The 26065-nt window shown below is 40.4% G+C and overlaps 1 protein-coding gene across 1 annotated transcript in view; it reads left to right on the top strand.

Moving 5' to 3' along the window:
• Positions 1–26065, top strand: part of LOC127789244 (regulatory-associated protein of TOR 1-like) — a 92680-nt gene that overhangs the window by 63274 nt on the left and 3341 nt on the right. The window contains exons 7-16 of the mRNA XM_052318083.1: positions 14048–14202; positions 14309–14453; positions 14537–14615; positions 14772–14873; positions 15949–16032; positions 16126–16236; positions 16455–16808; positions 16905–17091; positions 24064–24663; positions 25574–25903. Of these exons, the coding sequence (XP_052174043.1) occupies positions 14048–14202; positions 14309–14453; positions 14537–14615; positions 14772–14873; positions 15949–16032; positions 16126–16236; positions 16455–16808; positions 16905–17091; positions 24064–24663; positions 25574–25903 (2147 nt within the window). The remainder of the gene's footprint in view (positions 1–14047; positions 14203–14308; positions 14454–14536; positions 14616–14771; positions 14874–15948; positions 16033–16125; positions 16237–16454; positions 16809–16904; positions 17092–24063; positions 24664–25573; positions 25904–26065) is intronic.

Here is a 26065-nt window from a genome sequence, read left to right on the forward strand (position 1 = left end):
AATATTGTACTAAGGTATGGGGGAATCTTGTGACATGGAGAAGCAAGAAACAAAGTGTGGTGGCTAGGAGCACTGCTGAGGCAGAATACCGAGCTATATAGTTCAAGGTATATGTGAGTTGATATGGCTTGGGAAGCTTATGGAAAATCTGCAAGTGCCAATAACTATCCCTACAAAACTATATTGTGATAGCAAATCGGCCATCAGTGTAGTAAATATTATGATCCAACATGATTAGATGAAACATGTGAGAATCAATCGACATTTCATTAAGCAAGAAATCGAGGATGGTGGAATCAATCTTATATATCCCTACAAATTTACAAGATGCTGATATTCTCACCAAGACCATGAATAAAGAAGAGTTTGAGCTAATTAGAGGCAAGTTGGGAATGAGAGACATTTATTCACTAGCTTGAGAGGGAGTGTTGAGGAAGAAATTCGGGATTAGAGTGGAATTCCAAATTAAATGATGATAAGAGCAGTTGATTTGAATAAGAGATAAGATGATAAGAAGAAGAGAAAAACTAATTTTCAAAAGAAGATATCTAGGTACAGTTGATCCATAAAGATAGGAGGAAAACTAATTTTCATGTTTAAATTCTATCTTATCTGTTATTGTATTGTATTTTTAAATTTGTTTTTTGAATTCCTAGATTCTAGGGGAAAGCTGATAGCAGCTTTTGTATGCATATGCAGCATATGATAAGGAGAAAAACCCTTGCAGCATATGTCAATCAGCCCCGAACAATCAATTACAGTTTTCAACTAACTTGAAAATCACAACCTGAGCTAGCTGGAGCAATTACAAGCATCAGTTGAACCAAACACCAGAAGTTGGTAAATCTCTCCTGCAATCGCAATCTCCAATTGAAGGAAAATTGAAAACAATGGAATAAAAATTCTGTTTCTATTAATTCATTAATCTAATTACATGGGCTCTTCTTTTATAGAAGAGGTTTTACATAAAAAGGAAAGCAATCAATCTAAGAGATATTTACATAAAAGGAAAGCAATCAATCTATGAAATAGGAAACTATACAATAGGAAAGGATAGCAGTTGTATATATAGGAGAGTTTCCTAAGATTGGTTTAGGCAAGATTCCCTAAACCGATTTTAGGAAACTCATATCACATTGAATACTCCGAATGCTAACACTCCCCCTCAAGTTGGAGAATGTATATCCCACATTCTCAGCTTGCTTACCAAATCTTCAAACCTCTTCGTTGGTAGCCCTTTGGTTAGGATATCTGCAACTTGTTCTTCGGATGGCACATAGGGTAAATGAATTAGGCCGGCTTCCAATTTCTCCTTGATGAAATGTTGGTCTATTTCAACATGTTTAGTCCTGTCATGTTGGACAGGATTATGGGCTATGCTAATTGCTGATTGCTGATTGATTATCACACCAAAGGCTAATTGGTCCTTGGGCTTGAATCTTCAAGTCTTGAAGGATAATTCTTAGCCACAAAACTTCACATAGGCAAAGGGCCATAACCCTAAATTCCACTTTTGCTCTTGATCTTGCTACAACACTTTGCTTCTTACTCCTCCATGACACCAAGTTTCCGCCTAGATAAACACAGTAGCCACTTGTCGACCGCCTATCTATGATAGACCCAGCATAGTCAGCATCTGAGAAACCCTTGATGTCCAGCTCATTCCCTGCTTTAAATAGAATTCCCTTACCTGGAGTGGACTTGAGGTAACTTAGAATTTTTCTTACAGCAAGCATATAATCCTCAGTTGGGCTGTGCATGAATTGGCTCACAAGGCTGACTACAAAAGCGATGTCAAGTCTTGTGTGGGAGAGATAAATCAGCCTTCCAACAAGTCTTTGGTACCTTCCTTTGTCCACTGGTTGGTTGCTAGGTGAACAAACCCTAACCAATCCTGCAACTTCTAGAAGAACCGAGTTGGAAGAAAACAACCAAACTCAATTAATTTATATTCATGCGAGATTGCCTATTATATAGATTTACTCTATGTTGCTAACCCTATTGTACAAGAGATAGAGTCTCTTATAATATCAGTTCCTATAATTTCTCCTATCATCTAGGAGCTCTTCCTCAATCTCTTGGGACTTCAATCTCTTCAATCTTCTTTATCCTTATCTTCAGCTAGCTCCATGTGGTCGAGTCTCTTCCATAAGCTATCTTTATCATAAGCTAACTTATTATCTCGGATTTCCAACACCCCCCTCAAGCTGGTGAATAGATCTCTCATTCCCAGCTTGCTAATCAGTATCTCAAACCCTGGTCTTGACATTACCTTTGTAAGGATATCTGCTTCTTGAGTTTCTGTAGGAATGTAGATCAATTTAATTCCTCCCTCTTCAATTTCCTTCTGTATAAAGCTCCTATTGATCCAAACATGTTTCATCCTGTCATGCTGTATAGGATTATTGATGATACTTATGGCTGATTTGCTATCACTGTAAAGGAATGTTCGAAATTTTAGGGGCATTCTCATGTCTTCCATCAGTCTCACCAGCCATATAAGCTCACAAATATCCTGGGCAATTGTCCTAAACTCTGCCTCTGCACTGCTTCTTGCCACCACTGTCTGTTTCTTACTCCTCCATGTTACTAGATTTCCCCATAGCTTGGTGCAAAAACTTGAGGTTGATCTATTATCAATAACAGACCCTACCCAGTCTGCATCAATAAAGCATTCAACCCCTCGTTCATTACCCTTCTTGAACAATAACCCTTTTCCTGGTGTCCCTTTCAGGTATCTCAAAATATGATATGCTGCATCTAAATGTTGTTGAGTTGGTGAGTGCATAAATTGGCTCATGATGCTCACTGCATAGGTAATATCAGGACGAGTGAGAGAGAGAGAAATTAGTCTTCCTACTAGCCTTTGATACCTTTCTTTATCAAGTGCAGGATTATCATCTTCTACAAAATACTTCCAATTTCTTTCTAGAGGTGCGTACCTTGGTTTGCAACCTAGCATACATGTATCCTTAAAGAGATCCAATGTGTACTTTCTTTGTGAAATTAGGATACCTTCCTTGCTTTTGGCCAGTTCCATCTCCAAGAAATATTTTATAGTTCCAAGATCTTTAACTTCAAATTTTTCCTTTAACCTTCGTTTGAGTGCTGCAATTTCCTAAGTGTTGTCACCTGTAATGATGATATCATCTACATATACAATGAGGATGCACCTCTTTCCATTTGAACACTTAGTAAAGAGAGTATAATCTGCTTCTCCCTGAGTATACCCAAACCCAGTGAGTGTAGTGCTGAATTTCTTGAATCATGCTCTTGGAGATTGCTTTAACCCATAGAGAGATTTCTATAACTTACATACCTTGCCAACTTTAAGGAGTCCTTGGAGAGACAAATGGTAGAGCCCCTAACTTTAAGGAGTCTTGGTGGTGGAATGAAGAGGTACAATTGAAAATTAAAAATAAGAAAACTTGCTATAAGGCGGTATATCAATGCAACAATGAAGAAAATCAAAAAAATTATAAAGACGCAAAAAAGACAGCAAAAAGAGCTGTTAGTGAAGCAAGGTCAAAAGCATATGAGAATCTATATAAACGACTTGATACAAAAGATGGAGAAAGGGATATATATAAATTAGCTAAAGCAAGAGAAAGAAAAACATGGGATTCAAATCAAGTGAAATGTATAAAAGATGACAATCAAAATGTTTTAGTAAATGAGGGAGCGATTAAGGAGAGATGGAAGGAGTATTTCACAAAATTATTCAATGATGGTGGTGACACAAGAGTTAGGTTGGGACATCTTAGTAACTCCGAAGGGAATGTGAGCTACACATTCTATCGACGCATAAGTTCAAATGAAATAAGGCAAGCATTAAAAAAGATGAAAAATCATAAGGCAGTGGGACCAGATAATATACCAATAGAAGCATGGAAATGCATGGGAGAAGAGGGCATCTCCTGGCTAACGCAACTAGTTAACGCCATCCTTAAATAAAAAAAGATGCCAGATGAGTGGAGGAAGAGTACTTTGGTTCCTATATACAAGAAGAAAGGAGATGTTCAAAACTGTGAAAATTATAGAGGAATTAAGTTAATGAGTCATACCATGAAACTCTGGGAGAGAGTAATAGAGCAGAGGCTCAGAAAAGAAACAAATGTGTCAGAAAATCAGTTTGGTTTCATGCCTGGTAGGTGAACAATGGAAGCTATATATTTACTGAGGCATCTAATGGAAAGGTATCGAGATCATCAGAAGGACCTACATATGGTGTTTATAGATCTAGAAAATGCCTATGATAGGGTCCCTAGAGAAGTATTATGGAGGGTTTTAGAGAAGAAAGGAGTCAAAATAGCCTATATACAAGCCCTTAAGGACATGTATCATGGTGTAGAGACAAGGGTCAGAACATGCAGAGGGGATACTGAACCATTTACAACTACAATAGGACTGCATTAAGGTTTTGCACTAAGTCCATACTTATTTGCCCTAGTAATGGATGAACTCACTAATGATATTCTGACAGATGTGCCATGGTGTATGCTATTTGCAGACGATATAGTGTTGGTGGATGAAACAAAAGAAGGAGTGAACACTAAGCTTGAGTTGTGGAGAAACAATTTAGAATCTAAGAGATTTAAATTAAGTAGAAAGAAAACAGAATATATGGAATGCAAATTTAGTAAAAATGCAAGAGTGGATGATGTTATAATAAAATTAGAAGACCAAATCTTACAAAGAAAAGACCATTTTCGATATTTGGGATCAGTGATTCAAAAAGATGGAGAAATCCACGAGGATGTCGCACATAGAATTAAGGCAGGTTGGCTAAAATGGAGAAATGCATCGGGGGTGTTATGTGATGGTAAAATCCTATTAAAATTGAAAGAAAAATTTTATAGGACAGCTATAAGACCAGTCTTACTTATGGCTCAGAATGTTGGGCAGTCAAATACCAGCATGAGTAAAAGACGAGTATAGCGAAGATGAGGATGTTAAGATGGATGTGCGGACATACAAGAAAGGATAAAATTAGAAATGAAGTTATTCGTAATAAGGTAGGAGTAGTGCCAATCGAGGAGAAGATGAGAGAGACTAAACTAAGATGGTTTGGTCATGTGAGAAGGAGACTAAGAGATGCTCCTGTGAGGAGAGTTGATGAAATGAATCAATTAGTCACAAAAAGAGGTAGAGGTAGACCCAAGAAGACTTTGGGAGAGACATTAAAATTTGATATGAAATATATGGATCTAAATGAGGATATGACAAAAGACAGAAATACATGGAAGTCTAGAATTCATGTAGCCGACCCCACATAGTGGGATAAAGGCTGGATATATTGTTGTTGTTGTACATACCTTGCCAACTTTCCTTTCTTCAAACCCAGGTGGAATTCTCATGTATATCTCTTCTTCTAATTCCCCATTGAGAAAAGCATTTTTTATATCAAGCTGAAACAATTCCCAATCAAGATTTACAGCAATAGATGGTAATACTCTTATGGAATTTAATTTAGCTACAGGGGCAAATGTTTCTTCATAGTCTATCCCATAGGTTTGAGAATATCCTTGGGCCACTAACCTTGCCTTATACTTGTCTATGCTTCCATCTGATTTGTATTTGATAGTGAACACCCATTTGCAGCCTACAACCTTCTTATCTTTGGGAATTTTAATCAAATCCCATGTATGATTTTCAACCAGGGCTTTCATTTCTTCTTTAACAGCTTCCTTCCACTTTGGGTCTTTCAAGGCCTCATAAATATTTCGTGGTACCGTCACCTCATCAACAGTCATGGTGAATGCCTTGAATTGTGAGGATAATTTGGAGTATGACATGTAATTTGAGATGCGGTACTTTACACATGACCTTATTCCTTTCCGAATAGTAATGGGAATATCTAGATCATTATGACTTGTGGCATTCCCCTCAATTGTTGGACCTTCCTCTAGTTCTAACAATTGGTCGAGTTGAGGATCAGGATTTTTTGGTCTTCTTGAATAAACTTTTATGCCTTTTTCTTCTATGAACTTTTCTAGGATGACTTCCCCTCCTGAATCGGTCACCATTGACTTAGCTTGTTGATGGGCAGGCATACTGGAAGATTCAATGTTGGCTGATTTAATAGGAACAGATTTTGGATGATGAGTGGCATCCGGGTTAGTATTCTGATACAAAGGAGGGAAGAGATGTGAGATTGTGGGATCCCAACGAGTTTTCTCTCTTTGTACCAAATCACTGGAATAGTAGAACTCATTCTCAACAAATGTCACATCACAAGAAACAAAGGATTTTTGTGATAAGGGACAATAACATTTGTAGCCTTTTTGGGTAGGGGAATAACCAATAAATATGTATTTAAAGGCTTTTGGGTCAAGTTTGTGATTGCGAGGAGTGTTTTGATAGACATACACAGTGTAGTCAGAGACTTTGGGTGGAAGAGAGTTTATGATGCGGACATGAGGGTAACAGGATACTAGATGATTCAAGGGGGTTTGGTAGTTTAGGACCTTGGATGGCAGCCTATTGATCAAATAAGAGGCTGTGAGGACCGCTTCTCCCCAATACCTATTTGGAGTAGAACTAGTAAGCATTAGAGATCTAGCCACTTCAAGTAAATGACGATTTTTCCTTTCAGCTACCCCATTTTGTTGAGGAGTATAAGGGCAAGTGCTTTGATGAAAAATCTCATGAGTGGTAAGGTATTGGGTGAAGGGGTGAGACAAAATATTCCCGACCATTATCAGTTCGAAGAATGCAAATAGAGGATTGAAACATGTTTTGAATCAGTTTATAGAAACCTTGAAAAATGGTTTTGGCTTCAGATTTTTCTTTCATAAGATACACCCAGCACACCCTTGTATGATCATCGATGAAAGTGACAAACCATCGGGCACCAGTCAAGTTTGAAATTCTTGTTGGGCCCCGAATATCACTATGAATTAGGTAAAATGGTTTAGAAGGAGTATATGGATGAGATTGATAAGTGCTGTGTGTTTGCTTGGCAAGGATGCATTTATCACATTGAAGAACTAAACTCTCTTTATTGAAAAATAAATCGGGGTACAAACGTTTCAAATATGAAAAATTGGGGTGTCCAAGCCTTCTATGCCATAACAAGATATTAGAATTCGAAGTAACCGAAAGAGAGAGACTATGAGTGGACTGATCAAGAGAAGCCTTATTTTTTGAAATCCAATAGAGCCCATCCTTTTCTCAACACTGCCAATCATCTTCCCCGAGGACCGGTCCTGAAACATACAATGAGAGGGTAGAAAGGTTACAATGCAGTCCATATCTTGAGTAAGCTTGCTAACAGATAACAGGTTGCATTTCAAATTTGGAACATATAAAACTGTTTTCAGTTTTAAACCACCAATACTTATATCTCCTTCCCCCATAACAACCGAGGTGTTACCATCAGCTAACAATACTGTTAACTCCTTGTCCCTTGGCTACCGATGAGACCGAAATTGCTGAAAAATTTCAGCTGATCCTGTCATATGGTTAGAGGCACCCGTATCTATAATCCAGCACTTTTTATTAGGTCTTCTAGAGGTTAGGGAGTATATTAGATTACCTCTTTGGACGGGGAATGTTGTAGTAGTAGTGGCTGTATTGTCGATTTCTTTCCCAAGGTGAGTATCCTACAATAATCTTTGCAAGAACAACACCTGTTCAGTAGATAGGTTCAGCTGCATACCTTTCTCGAGTGGAGGTGTTGTTGCAATTGAAGTTGTGTAGGTTGACCTCTTTTTTTCTCTCCGACCCCTTGGCTTCCAATTTGCTAGTTTCCCATGTAGCTTCCAGCATTTATCTTTGGTGTGGAAAGGCTTGTTGCAATGCTTACACCATGGTTTATCCCTTGGAAATTCTTCCCCTTTTGTTGTTGCTGGGCTTCTAGAAGAATCTTCCCTTTTTGTTGCTGCGAGGGCTGAGCTTGTATGAGAATTAGTGGCTGTGAGCATTACCCTTTTTCTGCTTTCTTCTCTTCTTACTTCCGCAAAGACCTCTTGGAGTGAAGGAAGGGGTTTCGTGCCAAGAAGTCGACCACGAACTTCATCAAGGTTTGAATTGAGGCCGTGAAGAAAGTTGAAAACCCTTTCTTTTTCCAACATTTGCTGTATTTCAAGCTGTTTGCTTTGCACTCCCAATTTGGATTATAAAATAGATCCATCTCCTGCCATAGTTCAAGCAATGTATTATAATATTCGGTCACACTAGAATTACCTTGTTTAGTGTTTCGAATAGCCGATCTAATCTCAAAACACTGAGCTGTGTTTTCGAGATCCGAATATATTTCTTGGATTGCATCCCACACTTCCTTAGCAGTCTTGTAGAAGAGGTAGGTTTGGCCAATCTTTTGCTCCATTGAATTGATTAGCCACGCCATGATGATGGAGTCCTCAGCCTCCCATCTTTGATAATCGGCAGCATCTTTGGATGGTGCAGTAACTTCTCCTGACAGATGTCCATACTTACCTTTGCCCTTGATTACCAAAGCAACCGATTGGAACCACTCTCAGAAGTTCCTGCCATTTAACCGGTGCTGTGTAATCTGCAAGGTGTGGCTCTCGTTGGATAAGGAAGCGCCCGGAAGAATTGTTGTTCATGGGTTGGAAGACTCGACAGTTGTGTGGACTGCACTCTCCTTGTTCGAGTCACTCATGATTGCGGAAGTTTCAGGCTTGGATCAATCAAGCTCTGATACCATGAACAAACCCTAACCAGCCCTGCAACTTCTAGAAGAACCGAGTTGGAAGAAAACAACCAAACTCAATTAATTTATATTCATGTGAGATTGCCTATTATATAGATTTACTCTATGTTGCTAACCCTATTGTACAAGAGATAGAGTCCTAACAAAACTGAAATATTGTACAGATATACAACTATTTAAAGATAGACTAACTAGAGTACATTATCGTTATTATTTTGCATATTATCTCTTATAATATCAGCTCTTATAATTTCTCCTATTATCTAGGAGCTCTTCCTCAATCTCTTGGGACTTCAATCTCTTCAATCTTCTTTATCCTTATCTTCAGCTAGCTCCATGTGGCTGAGTCTCTTCCATATGCTATCTTTATCATAAGCTAGCTTATTATCTCGGATTTCCAACACTAGGGTTGTTCCACAACCTATTGTTAGGTTCAATAGGGATTTTAGACCCTTTTCCACTTGTTAACCCTGTTTCTGCCAACAAATCCAGCACGTACTTCCTTTGAGAAAGGAAGATTCCAACTTTAGAATAGGCAACTTCAATTCCCAGAAAATACTTGAGAACCCCCAAGTCTTTGATCTCGAATTCCCTGGACAACTTTTCCTTGAGTTTTTCTTGCTCCTCCTTATCATTGCCTGTGACAATCATATCTTCTACATATACTAATAGAACTGTCACTTTACCTTCTTTAAAGTGTTTTATGAAGAGAGAGTGGTCTCCCCTACTTTGGTCATGCCCGAAAACTTTCATGGCTTTAGAAAACCGTCCAAACCAAGCCCTAGGAGACTGCTTAAGCCCATATAGAGCTTTCTTGAGCTGACTTACCTTCCCTTCATGCCCTTCTTGGAACCCTGATGGCAATTCCATATATACGTCATCTTCCAAATCCCCATGGACGAATGCATTTTTTACATCTAGTTGTTGTAGGTTCCATCCAAAATGGGCTACCAATGAGAGGAGGATTCGTACGGTGGTCATTTTTGCGACTGGAGCAAATGTCTCAAGATAATCAACTCCATAAGATTGTGTATATCCCTTAGCTACCAGCCTGGCCTTATATCTTTCTAGGGTGCCATCAACCTTGTATTTTACATTGAAAATCCATCTACACCCCACCGGATTGATCCACTTAGGTTTGGACACAAGATCCCATGTATGGTTCTTTTTTAGGGCACTCATTTCCTCCAACATAGCTTGTTTCCAGTTCTGATCCTGTAATGCCTCATTTACTAACTTAGGAATGATAATTGAATCCAAGCAAACTAGGAAACTCTTATGCCTTTGGGAGAGACGATGATAGGAGAGAAAATTGGTTAAGGGATGTTGTGTACAGGTCCTAACCCATTTTCTAACTGCAATAGGTAGGTCTAAATCATCAAAGATAGGGCCATCAGAAGAGAAAGTATCTTGCGTGAGATTCATACCTAGACCAAAATCCGAGGGTGGTATATGCTGTGTGTCTTGGATAGGCTGCCTTCGCTTGTAGATGTAAGGAGACCCCTTGTACCGAACTGGAGAGGGCAGTCGTTTGATGGAAGTTTGTTCACCCAACTCAACTTGATCATGCACTTCTTTGTGACTGCTAGGGGACAGACTAATGAGAGGATGAGAAGGTCGGGTTGGTGATGGCTGAGTTGTTTGAGTGGTAGTAGGGCTGGTGTGGTCAAGAGAATTAGAACTGGAGTGAGAGGTATGCTGAGAGGCAGACAAGAGAGTATCATCAAAGCTTTCATCGAAGCTGTAGTCTCCATAGGAAAGTCTCTCCCCCTGGGGACCAGCTGGAGAGCTACCAAAAAAAGATAGGAACTCAACAAAGGTAACATCTTTGGAGATATACAACTTGCGAGTAGAAGGATGATAACACTTATATCTTTTTTGGGTAGGAGAATACCCTAGGAAAACACACTTAAGTGCCCTTAGATCCAACTTATCTCGATATTGTTTGGATATGTGAACAAAGGATACACACCCAAAGACTCTAAGAGGAAGAGGATTATGCACATTAAAATCTGGAAAATGAGTAGTTCGACAAGCAAGAGGGCTTTGTTGGTGAAAGAGCTTTGTGGGTACTTGATTAATAAGAAAGGCAACAGTGAGGACAGTCTCTCCCCAAAAACTTTTAGGAACTCTATGATGGTGAAGAAGTGTACGGGCCACATTAAGGAGATGACTCATCTTTCTCTCAGTTACTCCATTTTGTTGTGGAGTATCTATACAGGAAGATTCATGGACAATTCCTTCTTATTGGAAAAATTGATACTTTGTAAGATGATTAAAATACTCCCGGGCATTATCAGTTCTAATATAGGTGTTTCAAATTGAGTAGTAATCATCTTACCAAAATTTGGCAACACTATTCCTATGGCAGCCTTATCTTTTAGCAAAAACACCCATGTCATTCAAGTACAATCATTAATGAAAGAGATAAACTACCGAGCCCCAGAGTGATTAGGAATTTTACAAGGCCCCCATACATCAGAATGAATTAGAGCAAAGGGTTTAGAACTGATTTTATTACTCATGGGATAAGGAACACGATGCTGTTTGGAAAGAATGCATACATCACAATGAAAGATATTGGGATCAATAGAATGAAATAAAGTAGGAAACATAACTTTTATTAGAGTAAATGGAGGGTGACCAAGGCGGTAATGATGCAGCCATATATTGTGATGATCTGTTGTAATTTGAGAGGAACAAGCGACCGGTGGCTGGTTTCTAGATGGATAAGAAGCCTTCCCTAGAAAGCAGTACAACCCACTTTTTTCTTTAGCAACACCATCCTCGTCCCTGTCTTTAGTGCTTGAAACTCACACATATTAGGTGAAAACACAGCTTGGCAATTTAAGGTTTTAGTGAGTTGATGAATGGACAGCAGATTAGCTGATAAGTGTGGGACATGAATGACTGGTTTAATGGAGAGATTAGGGCCAAGATCCACACTGCCATGGCCAGCAATAGGAACTGCTGTGCCATTAGTAATTGTGATCATTTTGGTGGTCCTGAGAGGTTGATAGGTGGAAAATACATAGGGGTTAGGTGTCATATGGTCTGTTGCTCCCGAATCCAAGATCTAAACATCATTCTGATTAGTTTTTAAGGTAGAACAGTATGAAGAATGAGTGCATTTACCTAGGATTTCCAATTGTGCTAGAGAGCAGGATCCATCTTGCATTGATTTGAGGAAGGACTTCAGCTTGTTGATCTCCTCAGCATTAAATGGAGTGAGATTTGAGCTGCTGTCAGCCTTGGCTTTCACTCCTAGCTGGTCCTCCCTCTTGCTCCTTGTGTGATAAATAAACCTGATTTCTTGCAGCCAGATTCTTGAATCCTCCTCCACTCTTATTTAGGATAGCCTCTTTGCCATGAAGCTTGAAACATGTGTCACGGGTATGCTTAGGTTTCTTACAATGAGTGCACCATAGTCCCTCTCTTCCATTGGCTCGAGTTTGAGCCTCTATTCGCCCAGATATAGGCCGTGTCCCCTCTCCTTTGTTCACTGCCATTGCTGATTCGTCAATGGCAGATTCCTTTAGCATCACCAGCCTCCTATTTTCTTCACTTCTTACCACAACAAATACCTCATTAAGAGAGGGAAGTCTTTCCCAACCAAGTAGCTGCACCCTCAATTGATCAAATTTGGGGATAAGGCTAGCCAAAAACGCAAAAATCCTATCCCGTTCGACTATTTGGTTAAGGGTTGCAACATCCATGCTGCAAATAATCTTTATATTCTGGTAGTGGTCTAACTCAAGCCAAAGACCATTCATATGATTATAATACTCGGTGACAGACAGCCCCCTTTATTTAGAACTATTAATTTTAGTTTTCACTTCATAGATGACTGATGCAACCTGAATTTTGGAAGTTCGCTTCACAACTTCCCAAATCTCCCTAGCAGTACCCAAAAACATGTAATTCTTACTTACCTCTGGAAGCATAGCATTCTACAACCAGGACATTATCTGGGAATCCTCAATATCCCATTTTGAGTACATAGGATCGATCGCCCTTGGAGGAGAGGCACTGAGATGACCGATCTTACCCCTTCCTTTAAGAAATGTCCTTACCAATTGAGCTCACTGCAGGTAGTTTCTCCCATCTAGTTGATAGGTGGAAATTGGGCAACTCCCCTGCTGCTACTCCATGCCCAGCTTCTAGGCTTGCTGCGGGAACTTGATCTACTGCTGGTGAGGTTTCTCCGGTTATCACTCCTTCAAATAATTCAAACATGCTGCAGAGAGCTTAAAAAAAATGTGAGAAGGCCAGCAGCAAGACAAGAAGAATGCGTGTGATGCAGGAAGGGTTTCGGAAGGTACTGCAGTGTTGAAAGGTGCAATGAAGGCACTAGGGTTTGTAGGGCTGTGATGGCTTGATACCATGAAAACAATGGAATAAAAATTCTGTTTCAATTAATTCATTAATCTAATTACATGGGCTCTTCTTTTATAGAAGAGGTTTTACATAAAAAGGAAAGCAATCAATCTAAAAGATATTTACATAAAAGGAAAGCAATCAATCTATGAAATAGGAAACTATACAATAGGAAAGGATAGCAGCTGTATATTTAGGAGAGTTTCCTAAGACTGGTTTAGGCAAGATTCCCTAAACCGATTTTAGGAAACTCACATCACATTGAATACTCTGAATGCTAACAAAAACCCTAGCAATTGTGAACTCCAATCCAGAAGAAATCTCCAATCTTGACCCAGAACTCAGTTTCAATTGTAATCAGAAAGTGAAATCCTAGGTATGACACTCAGTCATGAATGTCAGCACAATTGCAATCTTCCAACAGAGGCAAATTGAAAACCCTAACTTGAGAAAATTCAATCACCAAATCAGTCTCACCAAGGTACTAAGCTAGATCTGATGAAACGCCATTCTAGCTCAAAAGCAAATTAACTCTCTACTGGAACAGGTGTAGCACAAACCTTAATCTGGGCAGTATTTGAAGCTTCTCTCTCATTTAGCTCTGATAACATGAAGAAATAGAGAAAGAGAGAGAGAGAGAGAGAGAGAGAGAGAGAGGAAGAACCAAAATCAATTATTCTATTCAGTCATGACAGTATATATACATGGAAGAGACTTCTAACTAACTCTAGGTACAAGTATATATCAGCACTATACTACTAAAGTACAACATCTATAAGCTGCTACTATTCTTAACACTCCTACTATTCTTAACACCTTTCAAGAGCTTTCTATTTTCCTGCAATTTTTTGTATACTCGTTTTCTTGGAAATGCCTGAAGTGTATCTGGCAGTTGGTTTCTAGACTTGCATCTCCTGTGCATCATTCATTTTGGTGGTTTAGCAATTATTATTTTAATTGGGCTACTAATTGTTTGTTACCATGAAATCTCAGGTTCTGTACTCGATCATTACTTCATGAATCTCTTGATTATTCACTTATAGACAGAATTCCAGGCCGCCAAAATGACCGTAAAACACTTCTAGGTGAACTGAATTGGATTTTTACTGCAGTGACTGACACAATTGCTTGGAATGTTCTCCCACATGGTAATGAAAGAGACAGGTTCTGTATGGCATGGTGCCATTGTTTTGATGGAGCTTTAAGTCATTTATCTTTAAGGAGTTTTAATGAGACTACATTTTGCATCCTCAGATCTTTTCCAGAGATTGTTCAGGCAAGATCTGTTAGTTGCTAGTCTTTTCCGAAACTTTTTACTTGCTGAGAGAATAATGCGTTCTGCAAATTGTTCCCCTATTTCCTATCCTATGTTGCCATCCACACATCAGCATCATATGTGGTGGGTAGTGTATACTCTTGAAGTATTTACTTTACAGTGTTTTTTTACTTTGCTCTTATTCTTTATTGTTGTCTCCAATATAGGGATGCCTGGGACATGGCTGCTGAAATTTGCCTTTCTCAGCTTCCAGCTTTGGTTGAAGATCCTAATGCAGACTTCCAGGTGTCTTTACTTAACCCTGTTGTTTCTAGATGTTTATATTTTTGTTTATCTCTGTCTTTGGTAGGAGATGTTTAGTGCTTTTCTATGGTACCTTGAGTTGTTGTTGTTGATGATGAGCCCATATTTAAGAGTAATAATATGTTTGTTTCCTTTCAGCCAAGTCCATTTTTCACAGAACAGTTAACAGCTTTTGAGGTGTGGCTTGATCATGGAGCTGAACATAAAAAGCCACCTGAGCAGTTGCCAATTGTTCTTCAGGTGTGACTCTTTCTATGGTTCTTATATATATATACATATGCTTTGGGGCACACATTTTTGTCATTCTTAATATATTTTTGGTGTCTTCAAGTAATTTTTTGTAATGTAGGTTGTGTTTTAATTGTGTTCCATTGTATTCACTTTTTTTTTTTTTGTTTTAATTAGTTTGATGGTTAAAGATCTTCAATTGTCATTTCCATGTCTTGGCCATTCTGCTCATTTGGTCAATGTTTAACTATCCTATTTAAGATTACTTTTACGAATTGACTTGCTTGCTACCTGCAGAATTTTGGTAGTTTAAGGAATGATGGTGAAGAAAATGTTGAACTTTTCAGTGTTAATTTTGATACAAATACAAAGAAATGACTGTACATGCCTGTCTTTCTGACAACATTTTCTTATATAAGCAGTAACTAGGGAAGATTGCTTTCTGGCATGGTCATCCACTCTATTATTTAATTTTCATATTATATATCCGGCAGTTTGATTGAAATTATGGCCTTGATTGGGTAGAGTAATGAATGGGATTCATTTGGCCAGCCAAAATAATTCAGATAAGGTTGCGTTGACCACCATATTTTAAGGCCGTGGTTTCACCATTGGGTGGGTTTGGTAAGTCAGGTTTCTTTTTGCCAAATTGGTGGGACTTTTTCGTGGTGAATGTGATTGAGTTTCAGTTGGTAGCAGTTATAAGATAATAGACTCAATGCAAAAGCAGGCAGACAAAGCAGCTGCCACGGCAATGGTTGTGGCCATGCAATATTGTGGTTGTCTTCATACTATTTTATCGAGTAGGGTCCTATGTGTGAAATCAAACCATTGCCTTGGTTACCTAGATGAGGATTTGAGAGACTGCCATCACATGAATAATGCTTTGTGCTTCTTTTTAGGTTTAGCATAGTTCTTCTCTACTATGAAATCAATATTTGAATCCTGAAATCTTTTATTTTTCTGTTTCTTTTTCATGACTTCCTTCTGTGTCACCTTGATCTATATGCTTTCTTGATGGTTTTTCATGTGTGTGACTTCTGATTCCATTTATTTTAATTAATCCCTGAACTGCTGATTGGTTTAGGTTTTACTTAGTCAGTGCCATCGCTTTCGTGCTTTGGTGCTTCTTGGAAGATTCCTTGATATGGGACCCTGGGCTGTGGATCTGGTAGGTAGTCATGGTTTTGCATCTGTGTGTGTTTTTTGTGTTTGGATATGTGGGTAGTTTATGGAATCTCATGCTATGTTTGCGTTTCTCTAGGCCTTGTCAGTTGGCATTTTTCCATATGTACTAAAGCTGTTGCAAACAACTACTCCAGAGCTACGCCAGATTCTCGTATTTATATGGACGAAGATTCTGGCACTCGATAAGGTTTTTACTGAAATGGCTCTGATTTCCTCACTATGTTTAAGTTACTTTATTACGATTATCTCAAATAATGTGTTTGTATGTTACCAACCTTTCTTGACCCAATTCTCCCGGTTCTGTTCACTAGTGGAATATTCATCTTTTTGACCTTTCCTTGCCATTTATTCTCCTTTCTGTTGCCAATATATTAATCAATTTCTTTTTTTCCCCCTGAATAATAGTCATGTCAGGTTGATCTGGTAAAGGATGGGGGGCACATTTACTTCATAAGGTTTTTAGATAGCATGGAAGCATACCCAGAACAGCGTGCAATGGCTGCATTTGTTTTGGCCGTCATTGTAGATGGACACCGTCGGGGTCAGGAGGCATGCATTGAAGGTGGTTTGATAGGTGTATGCTTGAAGTACCTCCAAAATTCAACTTCAAATGATGCACAGGCTGAACCACTATTTCTTCAGTGGCTTTGCCTTTGTCTGGGGAAGCTTTGGGAGGATTTCACGGAGGCACAGATGATAGGTTTGCAGGCTGATGCCCCAGCTGTATATGCACCTCTACTTTCTGAACCCCAACCTGAGGTCTCTACTTGTTTCCTTATATTATTTTCATAATAGATGAATAATTTTTTTGAGCTGTGCATTTAATATGAAATTATAGAAAGAGCAATATTGCAGGTGAGAGCCTCGGCTGCTTTCGCGCTGGGCACTTTGCTTGATATTGGATTTGACTCATCCAGAGAAGCAGCTGGAGATGGAGAAGGTGATGATGATGAAAAAGTTAGAGCTGAAATTAGTATTATCAAGAGCCTTTTGAATGTTGTTTCAGATGGAAGCCCACTTGTACGTGCAGAGGTTGCTGTAGGTATTCATCTATCTCAATCTATTTCATGCGGTTGAATTTTTTATCTCAAAGGAATGTGATTAGTGTACACCCCTAGTATGTATGATGAGCCTATGTTTAATGAACTATGCATATAAGTGCATTGCATGATGTAGGACAGTAGGGAATGCCGAAGGAAGAGAGAGAAAGAAGGAAGAAGAAGAAGAAGAAGAAGAAGAAGAAGAAGAAGCTAAGACAAGAAAAAGAGAAGAGGAAAAAAGCAAATTGAAAGAAAGAGTAGAGAGTAGTTGAGAGGGGAACTTTTGAGAAAACTAATTGTTAGAATATTAAGCAATTAGGCTAGAATGAAATGGTAGGAGATAGCACCTACCTCACATAATAATCCATATCCTATATGTCATTGAAGTATCCACAGAGGGATGAGCATGTTACCTTCATATATCTGTTTTAAAATCTCTAAGTGTTGGACATGCCATGTGGGTGTGTCTGACATGCTGTCAACACCAGAATGGCAACCCTTTGGGTATGTCATAGATGATGGTCAGATCTGTAGTGAGACCTCACTTCTTCGCAAGGCTTTTGCCCCGATTTTGATTCTGATGGTTCTGTGCTTTGTTATGGTGTTGTGTTGATCATGGTGTGATGAATTATTGTTGTGTTTCTGATGGACATACAAACAGAGAGGTTTCAAATTGAAGCAAGATGGAGTGAGATTTGCTCTGATACCAAATTGATATGGGACAATAGGGAATGGAGAAGGGAAAAGAGAAAATACAGGAGAGAGAAAGAAGGAAAAAGAAGAAGCAGAGAAGAAGAAGAAGAAAAAAGTAGAAGAAGAAAGGAGATTGAGATATAGAAGAGAGCAGTTGAGAAGGGGAATTTATGAGAAAATTACTCCTACGCATATAATAGATCCATCCAAATCTCCCTTGAGATGGTCCCACATCACCGCTATATTGTTAAATTATAGAACTAATGGTTGTTACAAGTGGCCTTTATCTTGCATTCTTGATGCTTTGTCATGGTCGTCCCTCAGTAGCAACATATTTTAATTTTTCCTTGCAATGTAATTCCTCTATTTTACTTTCTACTTTTGGGTTTTATTGTAATTTCTGGTGCTAAGTTTGTTAGCCAAAAATTTTCCACGTGGGAGAGGTAGAATAGGACAAAACTTATGGTTACAGCCATTGGGGAAGAGAATTCCCTGCGTAAGCGGCCTGGCCACTATATCAGCAGTGAGGCTGTCGTAAGAAGGCATCTATGATGAACATCACATTCTGTTTTCTATCTATCTTCTAGCTTTTCACTCTCACAGCTCTCTCTCTCTCTCTCTCTCTCTATATATATATATATATATATTTCTCTAACTTCCCCCTCCAAATTCTCTGTTCCCCAACGCTAGCATTTCTCCTTAATACTCGTGTTAAACGAGTTTCCCTATTGTCACCTACGGCCGTGACATTAATTGGTATCACAGCAACAGATTCTTGGCCAACACCGATAGTATCGAGAACAATGGCGGATGGTACTCACATGAAGGGTCTAGAGACGCAGCTTCAACAAGTTCAATCGACGATGGCGGATTTTCAGAACCGAACCGATCAACTAGAGCTGGGAGCTACCCGAAATCATGAGGCAATCATAGCTATGGACCGCAAGCTGGAGAGTTCCATGGAAGGATTGGAGCGAAGGTTGGATTCTTCAATCGTGAGAGTACGAGACGAACTGGGAGCTCAGATGCAGCAGTTCATGGTGATGTTTACCCACCAGAATTCAGTCAGGATAGCACCGGACTTTCCCCCTAGGGAGAGAAATGAGCCCATTCTACAAGATCATAGAATGGATCTAGGAATTGGAACATCCGAACTGGAGATAAACCCGGAAGAGGAGCTGGAGAGGATGCTGGGGAGAGATAGGGTGGAGCCTCCCAATCATCATCAACCGGGGTACCTAATGCCTCGAATGGAGATTCCGATGTTTGAGGGGGTTAATCCGCGTTGGTGGGTAAGAAAATGTGAAAGGCTATTTGACTGGTACAACATACCCCAGGTGCAAAAGGTACCATTGGCCATTGCTTATTTCAATGAAGTAGTGGACGCATGGTTCCAAGGGTGCCTTAGTGTAAGGAGGGAGCATACATAGGAGGAGTTCTCGGAGAAGTTGTGTGAGAGGTTTGGAGAAAGAAGCATGATGGATACTATAGAGGAATTCAACAAACTCAAGCAGGTGGGAAGTGTTAGTCCTATCTGCAAATGTTTGAGGAGTTAAGGTCATTCATGATTCGCCACAACCCCCACCTTTCAGAAGCTTATTTTGTATCCAGCTTCATGAGCGGCCTCAGTGAAGAGTTGCGGCCAATGGTGAAAATGATGAGGCCAAGAACGGTGGAACAGGCTTCGGAGAGTGCCCATTTGCAAGAAACCTTGGTGGAGGTGATGATGAAGAAGCAGAGGCAGCAATAAAGAGGAATGGGTCTGGGCACATCTAATACCGGAGGAAAGAGCTACAATAAGGAGATGGTGAAGGGAAAACATGTGGGAGGATCAAACTCAGTCCCATATGGGGAACAACTAAGAGAGCAGAGGAGGCTAGCCGGCCTTTGTTTTCGTTGTGGAGACAAATACCACCCAGGACATCAGTGTAGAAGGCAAATCCTTCTACTAGAGGGAAATGAAGAAGGGGATCAAGGAGGGGCCGGGGACTTAAACCTCGAGGAGGACGATAAGGAGGACAATGGAGAGATTTCCATTCATGCTTTGAAGGGGGTAGCTAATAATAAGATTATGAAGGTGGAAGGCCGGTCAAGCGGGTGTAGCTTGATGATTCTTATCGACAGTGGGAGCACCCACAGCTTTCTAGATGAGAGCACAGCCAAGAGACTGGAATGTTCACTCACTGGGACGCCACCCTTGAGTGTGACAGTGGCTAATGGGGATAGGGTGTTGAGCAGGTCGGCTTGTAATGGCTTCAACTGGGAAATGCAAGGTGAAATGTTTGAGGCTGATCTAAGACTCTTACAACTCGGGGGCTGTGATGTTCTCGGTGTGGACTGGATGAAAGGGGTGAGTCCCATAAGCTTTGATTTTAACAAAATGGAGGTCTCATTTGAGAAAGAAGGGAGGAGGATGACGCTAACGGGAGGGAAGGAAACGGGGAGCTGTAAAATGATAAGTGGGAGAAGGCTGCGGAAATTATTCACAGGGAGGTGGAGAGTGCACACTTATTCTCCATAGTGGCCATCGAGGAAGACAGAGGAGGACAAGAGGTGCACGGGAAGGTGTTACTGACAGTTAGCTCCCCTCGCCATCAAACTGACCAGGTATCATACTCAGGCCTTCTTAATACCTTACTGTTAGAATATAAGGATCTATTCTTAGAACCTTCCGCCCTTCCCCCTACCCGAGCTCAAGACCACACCATCAACCTAAAACCTAACACCGAACCCGTCAATATCCGGTCTTATCGTTACCCTCTTGCCCAAAAGAATGAGATCGAAAGGATGGTCAAGGTAATGCTTCAACAAGCCATAATTTGTCCCAGCCAAAGCCTTTTTGCTTCCCCGATTTTATTAGTGAAAAAGAAGGATGGAACATGGCGGTTTTGTGTGGATTACCGCCAACTAAACGCCCTAACGGTCAAAGATAAATTTGCCATTCCACTTGTTGAGGATCTTTTAGACGAGTTACACAATGCTCAATTCTTTTCTAAGCTGGATCTTCGTTGGGGCTACCACCAAATTCGAATGAAACCGGAAGACATTCCTAAAACAGCCTTTAGAACCCACCATGGACATTTTGAATTCTTAGTGATGCCCTTTGGGCTCACTAACACCCCTGCCACCTTTCAATCACTCATGAACCGTATATTCGAGCCTCACCTATGCAAGTTCATACTTGTATTCTTTGACGATATCCTCATCTATAGTCCTACCTTTGATCAACACCTATCTCACCTAAAGACCACTTTTGATATCCTCATATCTAACCAGCTTTTTATTAAGGGGTCTAAGTGTGCTTTTGGTCAAGAGTAAGTGGAATATTTAGGCCACATCATATCCAAGGGAGAGGTCAGCACAGATCCAAGGAAACTAGAGGCGATGGAGTCTTGGCTGAGGCCCAAGTTAATAAAGGCCCTAAGGGGATTTCTGGGTCTTACGGGGTACTACTGGCGATTTGTGAAGGAATATGGGGCCATCAGCAAGCCCTTGACGCAATTACTAAAGAAAGGAAGTTCTGAATGGGGGCCATTAGCAGAAGAGGCGTTCAATAAACTAAAGGAAGCCATGAGTAAGGTGTCGGCCTTGGGGCTACCGGACTTTGGCAAACCATTCATCTTAGAAACGGATGCAAGCGACATAGGTGTTGGAGCAGTGTTAGCTCAGGAAGGGAGACCACTAGCCTTCTTGAGTAAGGCCCTAAGCCCCAAACATTCGAGGCTCAGCATATATGAGAAAGAATTTATAGCTATTCTGATGGCGGTTGACAAATGGAGGCATTACCTGGAAGCAGGAAAATTCATCATAAAAACCGACCATGAAAGCCTCAAGTTCCTCCTACAACAGAAACTTCACACCCAGGTGCAAAAGAAAGGAATGTGTAAGCTAATGGGGCTGGACTACACCATACAATATCGGAAAGGGAAGGAAAATATCGCAGCGGACGCACTGTCAAGGTGCCACGAAGAGGGAAGTGTCGCGGCGATATCCCAGGTGGTGCCGGAGTGGTACAATGAGGTAATTGATAGCTACGAAGGGGATGAAAAATTAAAGGGGATAATATCATAATAGAAAAGCTGATCGTGGGAACATAGGAGGAGGAATATACGTTAAGTGGAGGAGTGTTGAGACGTCACAGAAGGTTGGTGATTGGAAATAATATCAGTCTCAAGAACAAGATCATGCAATCCCTGCATGAGTCACCACTAGGAGGTCATTTTGGCACGCAAAACACTTATGTACGAGTCAAGAAGGTATTCCATTGGCTAGGGATGAAGGCTGAAATTCGAAGATATGTGTTGTCTTGTGACACCTGCAAGAGGTGTAAGACCGAGAACACAGCCTACCCGGGGTTACCATAGTTACTTGTCCTGGACCAAGCCTGGACTAACGTGTCAATGGATTTCGTGGAAGGCCTACCGAGGTCGGGGGGAAGAGACAGCATACTGGTCGTGGTGGACCGGTTGACCAAGTTTGCTCACTTCATAGGGTTATCTCATCCGTATACCGCTCAAGATGTAGCTAGGGCCTTCCTTGACTGGGTGGTAAAGCTGCATGGGACCCCCAAGTACATTGTCTCAGATCGGGATTGGATCTTCACCAGTTTAATGTGGCAGGAACTCATGAAGGCATTGGGAACTAAGCTGAACATGTCCATAGCCTACCACCCCCAATCAGATGGGCAAACAGAGAGGGTAAATCAAAGTTTAGAAACCTACTTAAGGTGTGTTTGCCTCTTACAACCCAAGGAGTGGCATCGATGGTTGTCCCTAGCCTAATGGTGGTATAACACCAACTATCATTCTTCTATCAAAATGTCACCATTTGAAGCTCTATTCGGGTACCCACCACCAACTTTACCAACGGTAGAGGGGGGATCCAATGTAGCTACGGTAGAAGAATACCTTCAGCAACGAAGGCAGGTCACCCAACAACTTAAGCAGGAGTTGGCCTCAGCTAGGAACCGGATGAAGCTAGTAGCCGATCGCAAGAGAAGTGTAAGGGAGTTTGCGGTGGGGGATAAAGTGTATTTGAGGCTGCGGTACCCCCATCTCAAGGCCATCACTGAGGGAAAGGTGACTAAGCTTAGCCCCAAATATTTCGGTCCGTTTACCATAGAAGCCAGGATAGGACAAGTGGCATACCCGCCTGAATTTACCGGAAGGGACTCAAATCTATCCAGTCTTTCATGTCTCTCTCATCAAGAAATCAGTAGGGAGCCGGCCGGTAAGCAGGGCCCTCCCTACATTCCCTAAAGAAGCTGCCGGGGTGGTGGAACCAGAGGCTATAATCGAGAGGAGGGTGGTGTACAAACAAGGGGCTCCGCTCATCCAGGTGCAAGTCAAGTGGCGAGGCAGCGCTTCGGATTGCAACACCTGGGAATATTTACCTGATCTCCTAAGGCAATTTCCCTAATCAGCCAGCCTCCTTAGCATTTCTTGAGGACAAGAAACCGGTTGAAGAGGAGGGAAGTTGTCACGGCCGTCCCTCAGCAGCAACATATTAATTTTTCCTTGCGGTGTAATTCCTCTATTTTACTTTCTACTTTTGGGTTTTATTGTAATTTCTGGTACTAAGTTTGTTAGCCAAAGATTCTCCACGTGGGAGAGGTAGAATAGGACAAAACTTATGGTTACAACCATTGGGGAAGAGGATTCCCTGCGTACGCGGCCTGGCCACTATATCAGCAGTGAGGCTGCCATAAGAAGGCATCTATGATGAATATCACATTCTGTTTTCCATCTATCTTCTAGCTTTTCTCTCTCACAGCTCTCTCTCTCTCTCTCTCTCTATATATATATTTCTCTAACGTCCCCCTCCAAATTCTCTGTTCCCCAACACTAGCATTTCTCCTTGATACTCGTGTTAAACGAGTTTCCCTATTGTCACCTACTGCCGTGACATGCTTGACATTATGTCCCCTTTGAGTTATGTTGTTACATATTAGAAAATGACTATCACCTTACTTTTACTTTAACATACCGAGGGAAAACAGGTAATTGGTAACCTATTAGATCATGCCCATCTCAGCATGTTTTGACACAATTGAGCTCATTTTGATAACGTTTAACATGCCCACTAGGATGCATTTATGGTGTGCCAATATTCTATTATTCTATGGATGTTTATTTGCACCTCATTGCTGCATCTTTTGGTTGTGTTTCCAACTTTTCTTTCCCATTCTTATTTGGATTTCGATGAGTAGAAGTTATACAAGTACACATTTATCTGAAATTGTTCATGTGTTGGTAACATTTCCTCCCTTCACTTTTTAACAGCTTTGGCACGTTTTGCCTTTGGCCACAACAAGCACTTGAAGTCCATTGCTGCAGCCTACTGGAAACCTCAGTCTAACTCTGTGCTTAGTTCCTTGCCATCTTTGGCCAAGAAGGGTACTGGGACTGGTTATACTACTCCAACCCAATACATGCCACATGGAACTATTACGGCTTCTCAACTTGGTCATCTTTTTAGAGTTGGAGGAGACAATCAAGCAGCAGTTCGAGATGGAAGGGTCTCCACCAGTAGTCCCCTTGCTTCTTCTGGGACAATGAATGGATCTCCTGTGTCTGATGATTCATCCCAACATTCTGATTCTGGCACATTGAATGATGGTGTGAGTAATGGGGTTATAAACAATACAATGCCAAGACCTCTAGACAACACATTGTATTCACAATGTGTATTGGCTATGCTAACATTGGCAAAGGATCCATCACCTCGTATTGCTAGCCTTGGCAGGCGAGTACTATCCATTATTGGGATTGAACAAGTTGTGACAAAATCTGTGAAGACTACTGGCAGCAATATTCGGGCTGGTGAATCGCCAAGTCTTGCTGGTCTAGCCCGTTCATCTTCATGGTTTGATATGAATGGAGGTAATTTACTTTGATTTTGTGTTGGTTTGCATAATTTCAAGGTTGCCCAAGCAGACTATATACAAGGGGCTTGAAGGTTAGGGCAGTTAACAGGTTTGTCACAGATATGGCAATGCCCTAATTAGAGTATGAATCTTTTTCTTTCAGCCAATAATATGGGAACTTGAAGTGTATTGAGTTTTTGAATTGCAATATTGACCAAATTTGAGCGCCCCCCCCCCCACACACACACACACAAATTTAACGAGACAATAACTAATAGTTCATATAATTTTTCAGAGAGTAAAACACTACCCTTATGCATGATTTATTTTATCAGATTCAAACATTTTGGAACTTCTATCTTAGTTGCATCAAATCTATATAATTTGACTGTATTGGAATTGGACTCCTAAATTGGTTTTACAGTAAGATATTTTTGAATTTTGGCTTATTCTACAATTTATTCAATTTCTTTTATGTTGGGGTTTGTTTTATATTTTTATTGCTTTCATTCTATTTTATCCAACCTCATGTAAAGGTGCACTATTTATACAATGAAAAAGGAAAAACAAAAATTAGCTTGCCAATGCAGGTGCCTGGTTGCCGAGTCATGTCTTTGCTGGGTTCAGTATGCTAAAGTGTAGTTTTGATGCATTGACAGTATAAGAATTTAGACTTGGGGGACCATCGTATCATTTTCATAATTGGAGAGCTAATTACTATATGAAAAATTTGACAAATGCTGAAGTGCCACATTTCAGTATCCACTTGTATTAAAAGATTTTATACCACTAGTGCCTCAAATTTGAGCTTATTAATATATTGGTTTTTATTGATGTATACACTTCCTAATGAATTCTTTATCTGTTCCTTGTATTAAGCCTCTGCATGTATTCCAACTTAAAGTTTTCCTTCTGATGTTTAACAGGACATTTGCCCCTAACGTTTAGAACTCCACCAGTTAGTCCTCCTCGTCCAAGTTACTTATCAGGAATGAGAAGAGTTTACTCACTAGAGTTTAGACCCCACCTTATGAATTCACCAGACACTGGATTAGCTGATCCACTTTTAGGCTCTGGTGGAGCATCTGGGTTTTCAGAGCACAGTTCTCTTCCACAATCTACTATCTACAATTGGAGCTGTGGTCACTTCTCGAAGCCACTTCTTACAGCTGCTGATGACAGCGAAGAAGTAGTGGCTAGAAGAGAGGAGAGAGAGAAAATTGCCCTGGACAACATTTCCAAGTGCCAGCATTCATGTGGGTCCTTATAGTGATTGGCTTCATCTCTTTTCTTCCATTTCATCACCTTTTTTTATTTCATAATATACTTAGGTGCTTTGTTGACTCCTCTGAAATGATTGGTTTTGACTTATTCTTTTCTCTTGATATTCTGTTTTTGTCTATCTATAACAAGTTTTT

Source organism: Diospyros lotus, chromosome 13 (assembly GCF_014633365.1).
Source record: "Diospyros lotus cultivar Yz01 chromosome 13, ASM1463336v1, whole genome shotgun sequence".
Classification (NCBI taxonomy): Eukaryota; Viridiplantae; Streptophyta; class Magnoliopsida; order Ericales; family Ebenaceae; genus Diospyros; species Diospyros lotus.